We start from the raw sequence: 19,798 nt of genomic DNA, 5'->3' as shown, positions 1-19,798 counted from the left end.
TTGCGATTAACATATTTAAGGTATTTTTATAACGTAAGGTATTTTTCTCGCTACCCTGTCATGATAGCCTTTATCGTGTGGTACTCTACAGACGGTTTCCGTAGATATTGTTTTTTTAATCCTTGATGACACTTCTTTCGTCAGTTTTGGTATACTAATTTTCGGATTAACTTTAATTTTTCTTACTATACATATACCGCTCATCAACTTTGCTTAGTACTTTTTTTTTCACATCCTACTTTATCACATAATGAACCGTTGTATTTATAATTATTAATGATTTTCTGTATGGCAGTGTGGGTCCTAGCTATTATTCGTCCAATTTGTTTTAAAAATCTTCTTGAAACCATGATGCAAACTTTGTTAGTAACAATGACAAACGACGATCAAATGTAACATAGCAACGCAGTGACGTAAACTAAATACGACTGAGGAAATTTCAAACAAAGATAATAGAAAATAAACTTTAAAATACTCAGTTTTTAAATATTTAATCAACTGTACGCTCAATTTTGTGACGATAAAATAGGTATACTTTTACATTTTTCGTTCAAAATACATAAATAATTCATTTTATTAAAGTTTTTTTTAAAGAATTGTGCATTAAAATATTCAAATAAAGTATATATTGTGTTTTTACTTTTGAATATGTTCGTTTTTAATTATTTCTCCGTTAATTTTCATTGTCAATCTAAGTGTACGCTCAATTTTGTGAGTAACTGTATATACTCTTTTTGTTCTATTTATTGCAGCCACCAATACTTCTTAACATTCTTTCTATGTTTATCGTTTTTATCAAAACTAGATACAGTATTGTCTCTATAGAAGCAACGCTCTCGGGGCTCAAAGCTCGGCTATAGCGTGGACGAGAAACGTTTCTTGATACTTCCTTGACGCCTACTGGAGGTGGCGAGCGGTGTGACTACATCGGGCATAATTGAGTGCATCGAAATCGACAATAGTGACGACGAACTTTCTTAGCGTCTAACGGAGTGGTGGGGATAGCGGGCATATACTAACGCACGAGCCACATATACGTCAGCTCGGCACTTCGTACAATTTCGGGAAAACGATAGAGAACGCTAGTGTGAGCCTTTCCTTCTTGCTCTTGTGATAGAGAAACAGCTGAAATACGATCTCGCGATAATCGGCATCATACGATTCTAAGTCTCGACTGTCCCAGCATTTTAACTTTCAAACTTATGTAAGGTAGAAGGAAAGTATCATAATGAAAAACTTTTCGAAATTTTTTTTCATTTTGGTACGTTCTTTATACCTGACATAAGTCGGAAAGTAAAAATGCTGAAGCAGTCGAGACTTGGAATCGTATGCCGATTATTGCGAGGTCGTATTTCAGCTGTTTCTCTTTTACAAGAGCAAGAAGGAGAGACTCACACTAGCGTTCTTTATCGATTTCCCGAAGTTGTGCGAAGTGCCGAGCTCACGTACAGGTGCTCGTGCGTTAGTATATGCCTGCTATCCCCACCACTCCGTTAGACGTTAAGGAAGTTCGTTGTCACTATTGTCGATTTCGATGCACTCAATTATGCCCGATCTGGCCACACTGTGTGCATGCATACATAAGACAAGCAATCTGAAGTGACCTGTCAAACTGTGCGTTTGACGAAGTCTGACGTAGGTGATAATATAAATTTCGTATATTTAAAAATGATAATTTTCTAAACGTATGAAAAAGTGTTTCCTTCGGCGTAACTTGCATTTTCGTCGTAAAGGTGCTTTTATTATTTTCATCTAATCATACAACAATATTAGGTTAGATTTTAGTTTCAAATTTATTTATGCCCGTACGGTATTACATTATTACAATCGCTAATCAAATTATACATTAGGCATGACGATGCAGATTTCTAGAAAAAAGATTAAAAGATCGAGTTATTTCAAGTGGTTTGTATTACAAATAAATTGTAATGAAAGCATTAACTTTCTCCTAGTGAAATTTTAAACTGTTATTTATTCTATTTCAATTTCTCTTTAGTATTTTATAGCGCGATGTTATGTTAGTTTCTATTACGCAGACAGGTTGTTTTGCAACAATTTCATTTATAATTGTGATATCACAGAGTATTTTATTAGAATATTTTTTTAAATTTTTATTAATCTTTGTTCTAAAATGTATATATTTATTTAATTGTGTACAATTAACAAATTTACTCGTATTTAATAAACGACACTAAACAGAAAATATTATAATTTTTTAATTAAAAGTTATTTCTATAAATATAGTATTTATATTTTTATGATGTAAGTACAATATAAATGAAACTTATATAATCACACTACTTGTGATAACATAGATTCATTTAAAGATAAGTTTATAAATGTTTCATATGTTGTATACTGGTAAGTAAAACACATATATTTCAACAATATATTATTAATGTGTATTATATCATTTTTCAGATGTCCTAATTATAAATTAATCAAAGTATCAAATTTCATATAACAAACATGCAAATGAGAATAACGATTACAAATAATATAATAACAGGAAAAGTACCAAGAATAATAAAATAATATTTAATCTAATATTGAAAAAAGAACAAAGAAGATATTATTTAAAAATATCTTTTTAATAACTTCTTGACGGTACATTAAAAATTAAACTTCGAAAGATTCAAAATGAATACAACAATGACTTATTGTCCTCCAAACATAACATTTAACGAGATTTGGGTAGATCATGGAGTGTCAAAATGTTTCATGGATACTATCAGTACTACAGTGATTTCATTGTTTCTATTGATTTTTGGTACAATACAACTTTGGACGTACAGAAAGTATGGGACAGAAATTACTACAGCTTTGTTACCCAAAAGTAAATTATATGTTATACAAAAAATTCTTCTATACTTTGTTCCAATGCTTAGTATAATAAGAATAATTCTACAAGGAACAGTTTTAGATGACAAAAGAGTCTATGGCTACATGGTAACAATTTCACTTTACCTATATACAGAGTATTCTAGTTTTTCTCCACAAAATTTTGCCAACATATTCTAGTAGCAAAATTAAGAAAAAAATCTTATTTAAACACAATCTTTTAAATAGTTCATTAAGAAGTTATAACAAAAATACAAGCGATAAGGAACTGGTGTTTTTAAAATTTTGTTTGTAGAATATGTTGACAAAATTGTGTGGGAAAGAACTGGGATACCCTTCATGTACTTAATAAATTACCATAATACTTTTAGATTGTCACAACAGTATTAACTGTAATTGTTTATCCATATTCCGTGTACATATTGCGAGTAGAAAGGCACAATCTGTTACCAAGTGTGCCAACACGTTGTCATGGTCTTGTTTTGTTGAGCTTTTGGACTTTAGCATTTGCTACTGAAAATCTTGTCTTTATTAACATTGGAAAACTTGAATGGTGGTTTCATTTAAATACGTAAGTTCAAAATAAACTTCTTATGTTATTATGCATAAACGAGTATGTTCTTAAGTTCATGTTTTTAATTGGAGATCTATACTTGCTGACTGTATCTAGTGGGGTATTTTCTATGTGTATGTGTGTGCTATTTACAGATTGACGGACCAAATTGAGATGGTACTATTCGTTTTACGTTACATGAGCAATCTTATCATCTTTGCCTTGGGACTTAAAGCTCCAGGAATACCTGGAAATACAGATGGTGAATATCATATTTTTAATGATGGCTCAACTACACGATCAAGATATTATCAAGGTGTAAGTCCAAAAATATAATTTTAACTATCACCTAAACAAAATAGTTTTTCATCTGACAGAAATTTTGTAGCCATTATTGTGCTACAGAGAGTCCTATAATTTTATTATGCGACTAGAATAAAAATAACAAACCAGGATATATAAAAGAAACAAATTATCTGTATATGCACATACAGTAAATGTCAGTGTGTAGATAATTTAATAAAACTAAAATTGTATGTTTATTATTTGCTTAATTTGTTTGGACATGCTACAACTATTGATAATATGATTATTTTCAGAGACCCGATGATACCAGTTCTGCATGGAAGAATGCTTGGTATAAGATAAAAGTTTTCGCACCATTTTTATGGCCTGAAAAAAGTTTTATGCTTCAACTAAGAGTTTTGTTTTGCTTTGTATTACTCATATTAGGACGTGTCATAAACTTGTACGTCCAAATTTATAATGGAAAAATTGTGGACAGTATTAAAGAAACTCCTATAACATTCAGGTACAAAATATTCTTAAGAAAAACATATAAAATACACATAAATGTTGTATTAATGAAATGTTTGACCTCTGTGACAGGTGGGACCTTATTTTAACATATGTAGTATTCAAATTCTTGCAAGGTGGAGGCACAGGTGGCATGGGATTACTGAATAATCTAAGATCATTCTTATGGATTCGTATTCAACAATATTCAACTCGGGAAATTGAAGTTGAATTGTTCAGGTGAATTTTATATTAATATTATTTTTGTAAGTCTGATTAGTTTAATTTATAATTATATTCCCTATTTACTTTTATCATATATATTTCCTCAGGCATTTACATAGTTTAAGTTTACGCTGGCATCTTGAAAGGAAAACTGGTGAAGTTTTGAGAGTTATGGATCGTGGGACAGACTCTATAAACAACTTATTAAATTACATTCTTTTCTCCATTGTACCAACAATCGTTGACATTATTGTGGCCATTGTATTTTTCGTTTGTACCTTCAATAAGTGGTTTGGTTTAATTGTATTCATAACTATGGCACTTTACATAGGTGATTACACTGTACATTTTTACTTTTTCAATGATTCAATATTTTGATTAGTATTAAGGCATTTTCAAATTTTATAAATTGTCAATATTTATCTTAGCTGCTACAATTATGGTTACTGAATGGCGTACTAAGTTCCAAAGGCGTATGAACTTGGCAGATAATGCTCAAAGAGCACGAAGTGTCGATAGTTTAATTAATTTTGAAACAGTTAAATATTATGGAGCAGAAGCATACGAAGTGAATAGTTATAAAAAATCAATATTAGAATTCCAAATAGAAGAATGGAAAACAATAATTACGTTAAATATTTTAAATACTTTACAAAATGTAATTGTTTGTAGTGGTTTGTTGGCTGGGTCTTTACTTTGCTTGCACATGGTCAGTATATAAAATATTTATATTTTGTCCATTTGAGAAATATTAAAGAGACACGTTTAATAAATTTATTGGTTGTAGGTTGTGAATAATCAAGGTTTAACACTTGGTGATTATGTTTTATTCACAAGTTACATTGTTCAACTTTATGTGCCATTAAATTGGTTTGGAACATATTATCGGTAATTAATTATGCTAGTTCTTTTTGCTTTAAATTAAGAACTTAATTTGAAGATAATTTGTATATTTTTAGGGCTATACAAAAGAATTTTGTCGACATGGATAACATGTTTGATCTTCTTAGAGAAAAACAAGAAGTAATTGATGCTCCAGGTGCTGGACCATTAATAGTAAAACGTGGTCAGGTGGAATTCTCGAATGTGTCGTTTAGTTATACTCCCGAGAAAATTATATTAAAAAATATTAGCTTTGTTGCTCCAGCAGGAAAAACTGTAGCTCTGGTTGGACCTTCTGGAGCTGGAAAATCGACTATTATGCGGTTGTTATTCAGATTTTATGATGTAGAATATGGTGCGATTTTTATAGATGGACAGAATGTTAAAACAGTTAAACAAGATTCCTTAAGACGTGCAATAGGTGTTGTACCTCAAGATACAGTATTGTTTAATAACACCGTGAAATATAATATTCAATATGGTCGCACCGAAGCTGTAGATGCAGATGTAATAGCGGCAGCTAAAAACGCAGACATTCATGATCGAATTCTTTCATTTCCAAATGGTTATGAATCACAAGTGAGTACTCATTAATGGGACAGATTATATTTAATTTAATTATGAATTAAAAATTAACAATATTTAATTGAAATTGCATAGGTTGGTGAAAGAGGACTTCGTTTAAGTGGAGGTGAAAAACAACGCGTTGCTATTGCGCGTACATTATTGAAGGAACCAGCAATTGTGCTTTTAGATGAAGCAACAAGTGCACTTGATACTCAGACAGAGCGTAACATTCAAGCAGCGTTAAGCAGAGTTTGTGTTAATCGAACTACTATTATCATAGCACACAGATTATCCACAATAATACACGCTGATGAAATTCTCGTCTTGAAAGAAGGAGAAATTGTAGAAAGAGGCAAACACGAAGAACTCATTTCTTATAATGGAGTATATCATTCCATGTGGCAAGCACAGCTACAGAATAATCAAGAGTCTAATGAAACATTAAATGGTAACATTAGTCAAGAACCCGATGTAACATCATCTTAAATGCTTTCTGGAAGAAAGAGACCTCATTTGTTGAGTATAATAATCATAATAAAAAGAAGTGTGTACCTGTTCCTATACATGAATATCTTATTGAAGAGTACCACAAATTATAAATTTTTAGAATGTGATCCGATTTTATTAAACGATATACATTTGTCGTTTAAATGTTCTTGTTAATTACATTTTATTTATTAAAATATTTGATTTCTTGTTAACATTCACAGAGAAATAAAAATGCGATAATAACTAATTTTATGGTTGTATAAAGAGCTCATTATAGTTAAAAGAATATAAAACAGTTACTATGTATAAGGTAATCTAGTATGTGTTTACATTAAATATATACTACTAATATTTCGTACATCAAAGTTTTACGTTTTAATACACATGAATAATATACATAATAATCTTTTGCAGAAATTTCACCCTTTTATTAATTACATGTTTGATTTCAAATACAAATTTTTATTATATGTTTAGTTAGAATTATATAGTATCATCTATTGTATTAGGAAATAATAATTAAGAGATATTGACTGAATTTTAGAGTTTTATTCCACATACGGATCTTCCGCTTGTTGCACATCCGAAGTTTGAATTTTATTTGCAAATGCCCCGTCTGGTACCCAACCTGATTCATCAATAGGATCTCTTACAGTTACCTCTCGTGCACCCCAAAAATAATAACTTGCAATGAATATCCATACAAGAATGTACACTGCCTAGTAATATAAATAATTAAATGATAATGATTATATTATATAGACATATAAATTTCTTAAGATTCATTATTATATATAACAACTGATATTTGTATTAACATTTATATAATAATATTTATAATTTCGTAAATTTGATGTATTTGCTAAAACATTATATACTTCTAACAATGTTTCGAAAAATATACTATAAATTCCTAATTATTGAAATTGATTTAAGAAGAAAAAATTACTAAGCAAAAGTGAAAATATTACTTTGAAAGCATCTTCTTTACCCATATTGAAAGATTACGAGTACAATTTGTTCATCTCAAATTCGATTTCTTAAACATTTTAAAGTGTTTTGGACCTTACAGTGTTATTATGTAACTTGTCTGGAGAAAATAATTTAAAGTAATTTAATATCATCTGTTAGGACAATTTTTTCCACGCACAAATTTTCTGCAAATATTTGATTTAAACAATTTGGATAACATGACCACCAATATTGTTTGCAAACAGCTGATAACCGAATATCTAACTTAATCTGAACCTCATGACTCAATTATGCCAAATTTGATCACATCACACTGCCTCATGGTAGCATATGTGACGTGTGTCAAAATGTTTGCCCGCCAATAAAGACGTATCAGGTGTATCATTAATCCAATTCTTTTACTATGTACGGCACAAAATGAACAGCCTCGGTTTAAGTTTAATTTTAAAAATGGGCTGTATATGCTCTAAAGAAACCATTACGATAAATTCAAGAAATTATACAGTTCGTGAACATCTTGGAGAAGGGCAAGTTTAATATAAAAGAAATTTGTATAAGTTACTGTAATACTTTTGTTTACGTTTAAACTTCGTAAATCGACATTTATTTTGGTATCTACATTATGTCTTCCCTTTTATTAATGAAATAATTTTACTTTAATTTCATTTAACCTAGTTTGTTTATTTTGTACAAAAAGTTAATAATAATGTTTTTAAATTCTACTTAAAAATAATTCATGTTAAAAGAAAGTTAAGTCCCTTGAGTGCAATGAATTCATTTTGCTTTCTATTTAAATTAATTTCAATTTTAGTGGATTCAGCACTGTACTTCTAGCTGAAGATGCGATCACACACAAAAAATATGCAATTAAAAAGATAATTTGCCATGGATTAGAAGATCAGAGATTAGCAGCAAAAGAAATAGAATATCACAATCTTGTGAAACATCCGAATGTAATAGAATGTATTGATTCTACATATAAAGGAACAGCAGACCCTGTCATTAATGCAACCAGCGAAGCGTTAATTGTTTTACCATATTATCATGTAAGTTTTATACCTTAAATTGAAGCAACCTAAATGTGAATGATAATTAAAAATTTATATTATCTAAATTAAAAAGTATTTTCTGGTTTTAGAAAGGCACACTCGCAAATGAATTAGAAAGACGCGCTAAAAACAATGATTATATGAGTGCGTTGGATATTTTAAATATTTTTTTACAAATATGCGAAGGTGTAAAAGCTTTCCATGAAGCAAAACCAGATCCTTTAGCTCACAGAGACCTAAAGACTGCAAATATAGTTCTTGGCGATGGTAGTACACCTATCATAATGGATTTAGGTGCAACATTTTGGTTACTATAGAAAATAAATATCTGAATCCTATTGTGTTGATCATTAATAAATGAACATGGATTTTTGTAGGTTCTGTAGCGCCAGCCAGAATTAAAGTATGTGGGTCACAAGCAGCACAAACGCTGCAAGATTTAGCAGCAGAAAGATGTTCAATGCCATATAGAGCACCAGAATTATTTAACGTTGAAAGTTATTGTATGGTTGATGAACGAACAGATATTTGGGTAAAATATTGATAGAATTCTTGAAACATGCTTTTGTGTAATACTATTTTCGTTAAAACTATATTATTTCAGTCATTAGGCTGCATTCTCTATGCGCTCTGTTACTTTAAATCACCTTTTGATGCTGTATATGAAAGAGGAGATAGTGTTGCTTTGGCTGTTATGAGTGCAAATATTACATTTCCAGAAAATGCTCCTTACAATGAGGTGAAGTCATTGTGTATACTTGATTATGTGTTTTGTGCGATCAAAACTTCTAGATCTGATATTTGAATTTTGAATTTTGTAGGATATGCAACATTTGATTTTATCAATGTTAAAGGTAAATCCAATGGAACGTCCTTATATATACAGTGTTATAGAAAATGTCCATGATCTTATTGCAAAGTTGGAAAACAGAGCATAATCATACAAAGAGCAATAATTTGAATATTTATTATTCAAAAATTTATGTAAAGACGATTTTTGATACTTCTTATATCGTGTATACCAATTTAAAATGTCCACAGCAAAGAAGAAAAACGTGATACTATAATGCAATAATATAACGCAGTAATTTTTTACTAATAAAATTTGAAATATTTGCATTATTTCAAAATATCATTTCAAACTTATAGAAAGTAAAATTCTCACCAATGAGATTAAAATATATCTTAAATAAGTGGATATTACTGTTTTGAACAATATGAATTTCAGATTTATAGCACATTTATAATGTTGTTGGAAATATAAATATGATCAAATATTTTAACACATATTACCGTCGTATGACACTAGAATATAATAATCAGCTAGCTTTCTTTCTTAATTGATCTAAATATGTATTATTTTTTATCAGTTCATTTTATATCTACATAGAAGTATTGTTTCATGAAATAAGCACATTTTACGTACTGAGTAATGGGTTATTTATATTTGTACATACAGTAACAATAAACATTAACAGATTTCAGTCATACATGTGAATTATGAAATAATATACTTCATTCTTTTGTTTAAAACTGTTCTACAACAGTATATTTGTATGTAATATAATTTATTCAATCTTTTTAATTGCTACTAGAAACAGGCAAGACAATTTTCGAAATATTTTATAAATTATAAAGTTTTTCGTGCTTCATACGTTTACAACTTCCCTACCTTTCTATACAAATATATATGTACCATTAAATCCTTCGTAAATTTGATTTGTATTGTATCGTAGCATTAAATACAAAAATTTCTTACAAAGTGCTATGGAAACTGTGGTTAGAATAAATTTAATATTTGAAGAAGGTTACAGTAGCATGATTAATGTCTATTTTAAGAATTCAAAAGTATAAATATGTCATTAAATATGTATCTCAGAGAAAAACCAAAGAAAATAGTAATAGTAATTAATTGTATTTGAAGAATATTTCGATTTCCCGAAATTTTGATAAAACGATGAATGAACCCTCCGAATTATAGAAATAGTATAACAAATTTCAAAGATTTATTTAAAAAATATATTTTCAGTGTTTATTTAATTCGTTAAATTTGCACAAAATTTTATGTATATAGTTAATCTAAAATTCATGTGTAGATACGTACATAAATACAGTTATCAGAATCATACGATATGACGTATTGCTGCCACGTCATGAATACGTCATAACAGCCCTATAATGCTTAAACTGAATTCACGAACGATTAAAAATAATTTACATTAATCCGGCATGATCCTATTGCATACAATTTTTACTTTGTTATCCGAAAGATAATTATATAAAAGTGGGTGCAATAATTTAAATTCCAACACCGCGTCAATAATTTTCGAACCATACCTCACACCAGTTAACGTCGTTGAAGCTTAGAATGTGAAGTAGTTTTTTTCAGGTGCCTGTGCTTTTAAGTAGACTACTCCTTGTCTAGTCTCTCAGACAGTGAAGACTTCTCAGAAAATACTATACTTTCACATTCGTCTATCTTACCTGTAAATTGTAAGTTACTTTACATTATGTTTATTTATTTCCATGAACCTTGCGATGTCAAACTAACCTTATCTGTTTAAAAATTTTCTATTGGAAATATTATTGATGTTTAATAAAAGTTTAATCAATAATTTATCATACAAGTTTTGTATTGTACATACTAATTAATTGATATCGAAGATAGCATAACAATCATTTACTAATATCGTCAGTTATATGAGTAAATAAATTGTAACGATGTAATAAGAATCTATATTGATTAAAGATTAGAAAATATAACCTCATTCCAGAATATCATTTTCACAATTTATAACAGTTAAAATTTCATTAATCGTTGACAAGATATGTTTTACGTGGATATTCAGACATATCAGTTTTTCTTTAGCAATGTGTAATTATAATATTTAAAGTATTACATTGTCAATTGCACGTTTCCTTTGATCTGTCAGTAAAAAATTTATATTCAACTTATTTGTTACGCGATTTTGGTCTCGGAATAAATAATTAATTCTCTGTCGAGTTTCTGCATTGTTTTCTTGACATTTATTGAACCAGAAAACAAAATTCATACATGAAGATTTTACAACTCTGTCGTGACATAGCAAATGCTAATCGTTTACGCAATAAATCCCACTTCGTTCGATCCTTATGTACCTATATGCATTACGAGTTAAAAAACACGAGAACGTTTTTAACAACGAAACATGTTGGCAATTATTTATTTTCAAGAATTTATTTTTTATTAGGTTAGAAATCGTGTCAAATATCGATAAAACATGTTATTAGCAATTCTTAAACGAGAAATTTAGTATGTAATTTAAATTTAATCTTAGTTTATTATTTGACGAAATGGATAAATGAATTCAGTAATTTTTTTTATTTCTGAATTGGTTTTCACAGACATATTACTAAATGTATAAATCTAACTCTTTTTAACTGTTCAAAAAGGTCAAGGTTACATTTGGATGTAGAAGATACAAGAGAAAAGATAAGCAAAGATCTTCCACGAAACAATTGTTGCTTGAATCGAAGTCAGTCTCTATCGTGTTCACGAATAATTTATAAAACTTTCGTTATGTTTTTAAATGCAACTATTAAATTATATGATATTTGAATTAATATTAATTACTTTGAAAATCACTGTATTAAATTGATGGTGTTTGAGAATCATGATTATTACGAAAGTACCGCTTGTATAGTAGCATTAAGTAATCTTAAAAGAATAATAATTTTCTATTGCGATTAATTGTATGTACATACATAGTAAAGGACTTAAGATTCGTGTTCTATGACATGCCATAAATTTAACGGTTTAGAGATAATATTATTTTAAATGATTTAATGATATTCACGAGTTTATATGTGATAAAACACGTCAAATAGTACGTGTAACTTAACGATACTACATAAAAAGTGATTGCATTAGAATCTAGAATATTCTCTACTCGTGGTGTCGTGCAAGGGTTAAACAACTTTTTCATAAGTTGACATTTCCCCAACGAACGTCTATTTAAATTTAATCCAACGTAACAGTTTATTCGATGTTAAAATCATGAATAAATCGCATAATAATAAGAACTTGAAAACCTTTGCTATCTGTCCACGTGGTAAGCACAGATCGCATTACAGTCACGTGACCTTCTGTTAATCCTCGTACGATCCTCTAGACTTGTATGATTCTATTCATGTACCAGAATAATTTTAATAAAACTGCTTGCGCTGTTTAGAGTACCTAATGAATATTACATTAAATACATTAATAAAACTTCATTACGTTTCATAATCATGACTCTGATGCGTAACATCAAACGTGTAAATATTTTATTGGAAAGTCGAAACTTACGAGTTTCATTATAGACAAGTTAAGAATATCGACATATTGTATTTAAGTACAAAAATTCCTTTCATGCAAAAGTATTTATATATAAACAAAATGTAAAGATTAACTAATTACTGAACTATACATTCTATGATAAATTACAGGTGTATATTATAAAATAGTATGATCGGAATGTAAACGAAGAATTGAAATTATAAAATTAAAAACTAAAAATTTTAAAGGAAGTACATCTTTGCATTATAATCTTTGAAATATAAGCGGTACAGCGCGTGATGACGAAAAAAAAAGAAAATAGGTTAATACGACCGACCGTGAGAAAAAAAAGTGGTAGAATCGTACGATATCTTCGAGATATCGTGTGGTATGGCTTTACTTATGCGCACGATGTCACTTTGAACGTTCAGTTAACTGCCGGCGGCAGTGTGGGGCGGATCGTTTTTCAGTGTTCTCTATTCAAAATCTCGTAGGTTAGAAAATACAGCGCGAGAAGGTTAAGGTCGACTTCTATTATACCCGCTAATTCGAACGTTGAGCATTATAGGTTTCCGGTGAGTGAATGTGCTTTCATTTACTGTTTTGTACATTCGTTCATAGTCTTTTGTGATTGAGTAATTATTTATATACAAAAATGCATGAGTACCATTAAAATTATACTGCATGAATTTATTAAAAACTAGTTATGTACATAGAACTATATTTAAAAATCAAACAATGACGTAAACGATTGTATAAGTAACTACGAACTATTGGTTGAAAGTATTCGTCATAAATCCATGCGAAATTTCTTTTTCCAACTAATGTAAAAGTTATACGACTTTTAATAATTTAAATCTTTTTATTAGATATATAATCTTATAATGTTTAAGGAGGGGCTGTCATTACGCAGCTCTCACGTATGAATCTTAATTTAAATTATAATTTTAATGTTAGTTTCTTAACTGACAACCGATTGATGTGACTGCATTTCAAATAAATTTCTTTTTGGAATTCAACGGATACCTCGAAGTGTTTGTATCGTTCTTATAATGCTCTAAATGTTGCAGAATTAAAAAAAATCGAGCAAAGTCGATTCTTAATTCAAACGTTCGAACGTTTTAGCTGTAGTAATATTTTTTTTATATCGTTTATTACCAAGCATTTTCCTATCAATGAGAATTTTGTATTGTAATTTAAAAGATTATTTTGCATTTTAACTGCACACGTAATTACTACTTACGTTCACACTTTAATACGTTACAGATTGTATGCACGATGATAGTACAATATATGCACATATCTATTGCTGCTGGAAAAAATGCATATATGATTTAAATGATATGTGAACATAAAATGTTTAGGAAAATTTAATAAAGAACCAACAAAAATTTCCTACATGATTTTATAAACTTTAATGCTATTAAAAGAAATTCATTAGCTTTTCCATATTTCGAGAAATCTTTAAATTGTTTAATATTTGTTAAATCGAATAAAATTAATGAAAAGTAAATTTACTTCGTCTGTGAAAGAATTATCAAATATTTAAACTAATTTCGATAACTTCTGTCCGTTCGACGCTGGAATGCGGTCGGCCAACTTTTACTTGGAAACATTCAACATTTTAGACTTGAGAACTTTTAAAGTTGGTATTCGCGTTTACCTTGTATGTACGTGCACGTTTCTTTTCTGTGTGTATTATGTAATTTACAAATAAAATATTTTAAACACTGATCAGTTATCAGTCATAACATATAAAAAATAATGTTTTATTATTTATAGTAAAACATTAAATGTAACCAAAAATATATTTAAAGAATAGTGTTCGATAATTTAATTTTGTACTAATAATGGATTTATTACTTTCATTATTTTTGAATAAGTTTCATTAATATTAACAGAAAATAATATTTAATGAAAGATTTTATATATTTTTGAAAAAAATAATTACTATACTCATACTACGTTATATGGCTTTTCATTGTAATGGCCTTTATCATTTATTAAATAATTAATTGTTAATATTAGGATTAATGAAGGCTGTTATAGCAAAAAGCCATATAAAAAGAGACTGCATAACAAGGTATGAATATACTTATTAACTTATGAATAATGTTTGCGTATTTGCTTTTAGAAACTGGTAAAAGATGTCTGCGAAAGCAATTCGTGAAGCAACTGGAAAAGACCTCATTAATCGCAAACTTCCTCTTGGTACAAATGCAGTTAAATGTCGATTTGTGGCCATCACAGAGCAGACAAATTGGGCAGATGTTGTAAACACCAATCCGTGGCTTCTAACTGAAAAGTTGGTTGTAAAGCCTGATCAGTTAATCAAGCGTCGTGGAAAACTTGGCCTAATTAAAGTGAACGCAGATTTGGCTACAGTGAAACAATGGATAGCTGAGAGAATAAATAAGGACCAGCTAATAGGAAAAACAACAGGAAAATTAAGAACATTTATCATTGAACCATTTGTTCCTCATAAACAGGTAAATGTTTGTTGCTGCTATAGAGAGTTAATAAAAAAAGAATAAACCAATGATATTTTTAATTATAGGAAGAAGAAGCTTACGTTTGTATCTATTCACACCGGAAAGCTGATACTATTTTATTTCATCATGAAGGGGGCGTTGATATTGGAGATGTTGATGCAAAAGCTTTAAAACTAGAAGTATCTGTTGGAGAAAAAGCACCAGATCAATCTGTGCTGATGGAAAAATTATTAGTACATGTGGCAAATGACAAAAAGGAGTAAGTCTTATAAAGTGAAATTATTGTGTTTATTTTAAAAATGTTCCTCAAGAATAATGGTGTGATTATTTGCTTCTAGAACAATTGCTAAGTTTATTGAGTCTCTCTATAAACTTTACGTTAATTTATATTTCACTTACTTGGAGATAAATCCATTGGTGGTGACAGACAATGGAATTTATATACTTGACCTTGCTGCTAAATTGGATACAACTGCGGACTTCATATGTAGACCAGACTGGGGAGAAATTGATTATCCACCACCATTTGGACGGGATGCGTATCCAGAAGAGGCCTACATCGCTGACTTGGATGCTAAATCTGGGGCTAGCTTGAAGTTGACTCTTCTTAATCCAGCTGGTCGGATATGGACTATGGTTGCTGGCGGTGGTCAGTAGAAGCGCACAGCAGTATCATTTACGTGATTAATCTGGTTCATTCTAGCCAAATTGTGATTGTCAAATCGTTTCCCTTTTTTTAGCAAGGTTAATTGCATTCATACGCATTTTTTTTTATGTAAAAAATTTTTTCAGGTGCATCTGTAATATATTCAGATACGATTTGTGACTTGGGCGCCACAAACGAACTAGCAAATTATGGTGAATACTCTGGTGCACCCAGTGAACAGCAAACTTATGACTACGCGAAAACGATTTTGAGCTTAATGACGAAAGAAAAACGAGAAGAGGGAAAGGTATTAATCATTGGCGGAGGTATTGCTAATTTCACGAATGTAGCTGCAACTTTTAAGGGTATTGTAAAGGCACTACAAGAGTATCAGCCAAAACTTGTAGAACACAAAATACAAATATTTGTAAGAAGAGCAGGCCCAAATTATCAAGAAGGTTTAAGGTATAAAAGCATTTTAAAAAAAGTAATTTAAAGTAATTTATGTATCCGACGAACATTATTAAATAATTGCATTTCTGTGTTTTTAATTTCAGAATTATCCGCGAAGTTGGTAGAAGACTCGGTATCCCTGTTTATGTATTCGGCCCGGAAACCCACATGACGGCTATATGTGCAATGGCTTTAGGTAAAAAGCCGATTCCAGATCCTGAAGCTCAAGAATTTTCCACCGCAAACTTTTTATTGCCTTCGGGACAAGACGTGGGTCCTGCAGCACCTTCAAAAAGTGCATCTTGCTCGCCTACCAAACAACCTAAATTAAAAACAAGCGACTCTGTTGATGGATCGTCAAAAAAGCAGCTTTTCAGTAATAAAACCAGAGCTATTATCTGGGGAATGCAAACTAGAGCAGTGCAAAGTATGCTAGACTTTGACTTCGTATGTCGCAGATCTGAACCATCTGTTGCTGCTATTGTATACCCTTTCACTGGTGATCACAAACAAAAGTTTTACTGGGGTCATAAAGAGGTACTTTACAGAGTTGTCAATTTTTCTTATTCATATAAAATATTTTATTTTATTTTAATTATGATGAAAAATCTTAATTTTTTTCTTTTTAATACACGCAATAGATACTCATCCCTGTTTACAAACAAATGAAGGATGCTACGACTAAACATACAGATGCAGATGTTATGGTTACATTTGCATCCTTAAGATCTGCTTACGAAAGCACAGTTGAAGCGCTGCAGTTCCCTCAAATTCGAACGATTGCTATTATTGCCGAAGGCATACCCGAAAATATGACGAGAAAACTAATTCTAATGGCACAAGAAAGAGGTGTTACGATTATTGGTCCAGCTACTGTTGGAGGTCTTAAACCGGGCTGTTTCAAGATTGGTAATACTGGCGGAATGATGGACAATATTCTTCACAGTAAACTTTATAGGCCTGGCAGGTAACTTTTGTCATCTACCATAACAAAAAATACAAATCCTATATTTCCTTCTTACATTGTATTAAGGTATATCGATCTTGATACTAAGATAATCTTATTTTTTTAGCGTTGCATATGTTTCTCGTTCTGGTGGTATGTCGAATGAATTAAACAATATAATTTCCAAGGCTTCCAATGGAGTGTTGGAAGGTGTTGCGATTGGAGGAGATCGTTATCCAGGAACTACGTTTATGGATCACATAATGCGCTATCAAGAAAATCCCGAAGTAAAGCTCATAGTTCTTCTTGGCGAAGTAGGTGGTGTGGAGGAATACGAAGTGTGCCAAGCATTGAAATCAAAGAAGATTACAAAGCCATTGATTGCTTGGTGCATTGGTACCTGTGCCAGTATGTTCAATTCTGAAGTACAATTTGGTCACGCTGGATCAATCGCCCACAGTAATTTGGAAACAGCTTCTTCCAAGAACGCTGCGTTGAAAGCTGCTGGTGCCTACGTTCCCGATAGTTTTGACACTCTTGGAGATCTGATGCAGCACGTTTATGAAAAACTCGTAAAGGAAGGAACGATCGTTCCAGAACCTGAAGTTCCACCACCGACCGTTCCTATGGATTACAGTTGGGCTAGGGTAATATATTTAATTATCACCAAGTAGAATTTTATACGTGTCTTGATAAATATTATGAATAAATCAATTTTTGTAGGAACTCGGTTTAATACGGAAACCAGCTTCATTCATGACATCAATATGCGACGAACGTGGTCAAGAATTATTGTATGCTGGAATGCCTGTCACCGAAGTTTTTAAACAAAATGTAGGCATTGGTGGTGTAGTCTCATTGTTGTGGTTTCAACGATGTCTGCCGATCTTGTATTGTAAATTCCTTGAGATGTCTTTAATGTTAACGGCTGATCACGGCCCCGCCGTGTCAGGAGCCCATAACACTATTGTCTGTGCAAGAGCTGGTAAAGATTTAGTTAGCTCTTTGGTATCTGGCCTTTTAACTATAGTAAGTAAAACAAACAGATTTCACGATATTTTTCCATACTTATGAAATTAGCATTAATATCTCATGTAACTTTGAACAATAGGGTGATCGTTTCGGCGGAGCATTAGATGGAGCGGCTCGTATGTTTTCTGAAGCCTACGATGCTGGGTTACATCCACAAGAGTTTGTGAATAATACGCGTAAAAAAGGCAAACTGATCATGGGTATTGGTCACCGTATCAAATCCATAAACAATCCAGATATGCGTGTAAAGCTTATTAAAGAATTCGTAATGGAGAATTTCCCTGCTAAACCGTTGGTTGAATATGCATTAGAAGTCGAAAAGATAACTACAAGTAAGAAGCCTAATTTAATTCTTAACGTGGATGGCATTATTGCTTGTGCTTTTGTGGACATGCTGAGGAAAAGTGGGAGTTTCACTAGAGAAGAAGCGCAGGAATACATCGAAATTGGTGCTATAAATAGTTTATTTGTTCTTGGTAGGAGTATAGGTTTCATTGGTAAGTATTCATCTTTTCGATAGTTTATACAAAATTGTACTCAAGTAATAACAATAATTCTACGTTTTGTTAATGCAGGTCATTACATGGATCAAAAGAGATTGAAACAAGGCCTGTACCGACATCCTTGGGATGACATTTCCTATGTATTGCCGGAGCAATATAATTGAATTCATTTTCCATTTGCATTGTCTGTCGTAAACGCATAATAAATGTTACGAATTCATTTAAAGTTTAGATAGTTCTAATGGTCATATCATACGTGCTTGCTCATAGCCGTAAAGGATAGATAAATTTTTAGAACAGATGTTTGAGTTATCGTATGAACACTATAAATGTATTCACCGTCTTGGATCGAAGTTATATTCGATGAAACCGCGGTTCAAAGGTTCTATGCCGACAGTAATTTATAAAAAAATGAAATACACGTTAAATAGCAAAAGTTATTCGTATAATTAAAGGAAACATTCCGTAAAGCATTTTTGATTGAATCAAAAAGGGGGACGCAAATCGGAAAGATTCTACAATTAATTGCAAACTAATGTGCAGTACTAATATATTAGTCTTTATAGGCGTAATTTATCTAAGATAGCACAAAATATATTCTATTCCGATTATTGAAAATATAAATACTATTTTATTTCAAAAGCTTTCTGTTAGATACATTTAGTCATGTACCAGTTATGCATGCATGCATACTGGTACATATGTGTGTATACAAAATGTGCTAATACGTACATATTATATATGTGTATATGCTACAACAATTTTTTGCACAAAGTAGTTTATGATTTACGTCTGAAGTATGCAAAATAATAAAATATGTCTAATATTTAAGCATTATTTTAACTTTTTATTCAGTCTCACCGACACCTTGAAACTTAATATTCTGTTATATGTGGATAAAATGTAGGAAATGGTTGCCTTCTACCAATATTTTCATAAGTAATAATGTAAAATTTTAAAAATACTGAATAAAAAATAAAGGATCAAGGATTATTTTGCAACGTTATTCATATTTATTAAATTGTTTTAATAAGTTTTCTTTGGATAACACAAAAT

General features: G+C 30.6%; 3 protein-coding genes across 8 annotated transcripts; all 3 read left to right on the top strand.

Moving 5' to 3' along the window:
* Positions 1-1,549: 1,549 nt before the first annotated feature.
* Positions 1,550-6,599, top strand: LOC122400938 (ATP-binding cassette sub-family B member 6). Of its 5 annotated transcripts, none has more exons than XM_043402725.1 (11): positions 1,550-1,639; positions 2,422-2,949; positions 3,213-3,412; positions 3,550-3,712; positions 3,994-4,205; positions 4,283-4,429; positions 4,522-4,745; positions 4,843-5,123; positions 5,202-5,302; positions 5,374-5,875; positions 5,957-6,599. In XM_043402725.1, the coding sequence occupies exons 2-11, from the start codon at positions 2,641-2,643 to the stop codon at positions 6,347-6,349; spliced, it is 2,532 nt and encodes an 843-aa protein (XP_043258660.1). In that variant the 5' UTR covers positions 1,550-1,639; positions 2,422-2,640; the 3' UTR covers positions 6,350-6,599. The 5 variants fall into 5 exon arrangements, with proteins under 5 accessions (XP_043258660.1, XP_043258662.1, XP_043258661.1 ...); XM_043402727.1 differs by having other exon boundaries at positions 1,568-1,635; XM_043402726.1 differs by having other exon boundaries at positions 1,604-1,733.
* A 1,027-nt stretch (positions 6,600-7,626) lies between these two features.
* On the top strand, positions 7,627-9,682 carry LOC122400780 (serine/threonine-protein kinase 16). Its single transcript, XM_043402433.1, has 6 exons — positions 7,627-7,851; positions 8,136-8,370; positions 8,463-8,667; positions 8,751-8,905; positions 8,978-9,112; positions 9,195-9,682. The coding sequence occupies exons 1-6, from the start codon at positions 7,742-7,744 to the stop codon at positions 9,309-9,311; spliced, it is 957 nt and encodes a 318-aa protein (XP_043258368.1). The 5' UTR covers positions 7,627-7,741; the 3' UTR covers positions 9,312-9,682.
* Positions 9,683-10,704: 1,022 nt separating this feature from the next.
* LOC122400811 (ATP-citrate synthase) lies at positions 10,705-19,573 on the top strand. Of its 2 annotated transcripts, none has more exons than XM_043402479.1 (11): positions 10,705-10,866; positions 14,805-15,159; positions 15,228-15,421; positions 15,501-15,811; positions 15,955-16,273; positions 16,366-16,798; positions 16,903-17,228; positions 17,335-17,854; positions 17,931-18,236; positions 18,319-18,736; positions 18,815-19,573. In XM_043402479.1, the coding sequence occupies exons 2-11, from the start codon at positions 14,818-14,820 to the stop codon at positions 18,904-18,906; spliced, it is 3,261 nt and encodes a 1,086-aa protein (XP_043258414.1). In that variant the 5' UTR covers positions 10,705-10,866; positions 14,805-14,817; the 3' UTR covers positions 18,907-19,573. The 2 variants fall into 2 exon arrangements, with proteins under 2 accessions (XP_043258414.1, XP_043258413.1); XM_043402478.1 differs by lacking the exon at positions 10,705-10,866 and adding an exon at positions 13,110-13,245.
* Positions 19,574-19,798: the final 225 nt, after the last annotated feature.

This window comes from Colletes gigas, unplaced genomic scaffold (assembly GCF_013123115.1).
Source record: "Colletes gigas isolate AHSC1104 unplaced genomic scaffold, ASM1312311v1 Colletes_gigas_Sc00020, whole genome shotgun sequence".
NCBI lineage: Eukaryota > Metazoa > Arthropoda > Insecta > Hymenoptera > Colletidae > Colletes > Colletes gigas.
Note: the sequence above shows the minus strand (reverse complement) of the source record. Positions and strands in the feature narration are given on the sequence as shown.

What these genes read in the sequence shown, in the direction of transcription:
- LOC122400938 (XM_043402725.1), top strand. Translation starts at nt 2,641, where the DNA reads ATGAATACAACAATGACTTATTGTCCTCCAAACATAACATTTAACGAG. An exon ending in AACTATGGCACTTTACATAG is followed by an intron (nt 4,746 to 4,842) that starts GTGATTACACTG and finishes TATTTATCTTAG; the next exon opens with CTGCTACAATTATGGTTACT. An exon ending in CTTTACTTTGCTTGCACATG is followed by an intron (nt 5,124 to 5,201) that starts GTCAGTATATAA and finishes TATTGGTTGTAG; the next exon opens with GTTGTGAATAATCAAGGTTT.
- LOC122400780 (XM_043402433.1), top strand. Translation starts at nt 7,742, where the DNA reads ATGAACAGCCTCGGTTTAAGTTTAATTTTAAAAATGGGCTGTATATGC. An exon ending in TTGTTTTACCATATTATCAT is followed by an intron (nt 8,371 to 8,462) that starts GTAAGTTTTATA and finishes TTCTGGTTTTAG; the next exon opens with AAAGGCACACTCGCAAATGA. An exon ending in ACCTATCATAATGGATTTAG is followed by an intron (nt 8,668 to 8,750) that starts GTGCAACATTTT and finishes GGATTTTTGTAG; the next exon opens with GTTCTGTAGCGCCAGCCAGA.
- LOC122400811 (XM_043402479.1), top strand. Translation starts at nt 14,818, where the DNA reads ATGTCTGCGAAAGCAATTCGTGAAGCAACTGGAAAAGACCTCATTAAT. An exon ending in TGGATTACAGTTGGGCTAGG is followed by an intron (nt 17,855 to 17,930) that starts GTAATATATTTA and finishes CAATTTTTGTAG; the next exon opens with GAACTCGGTTTAATACGGAA. An exon ending in TAGGAGTATAGGTTTCATTG is followed by an intron (nt 18,737 to 18,814) that starts GTAAGTATTCAT and finishes TTGTTAATGCAG; the next exon opens with GTCATTACATGGATCAAAAG.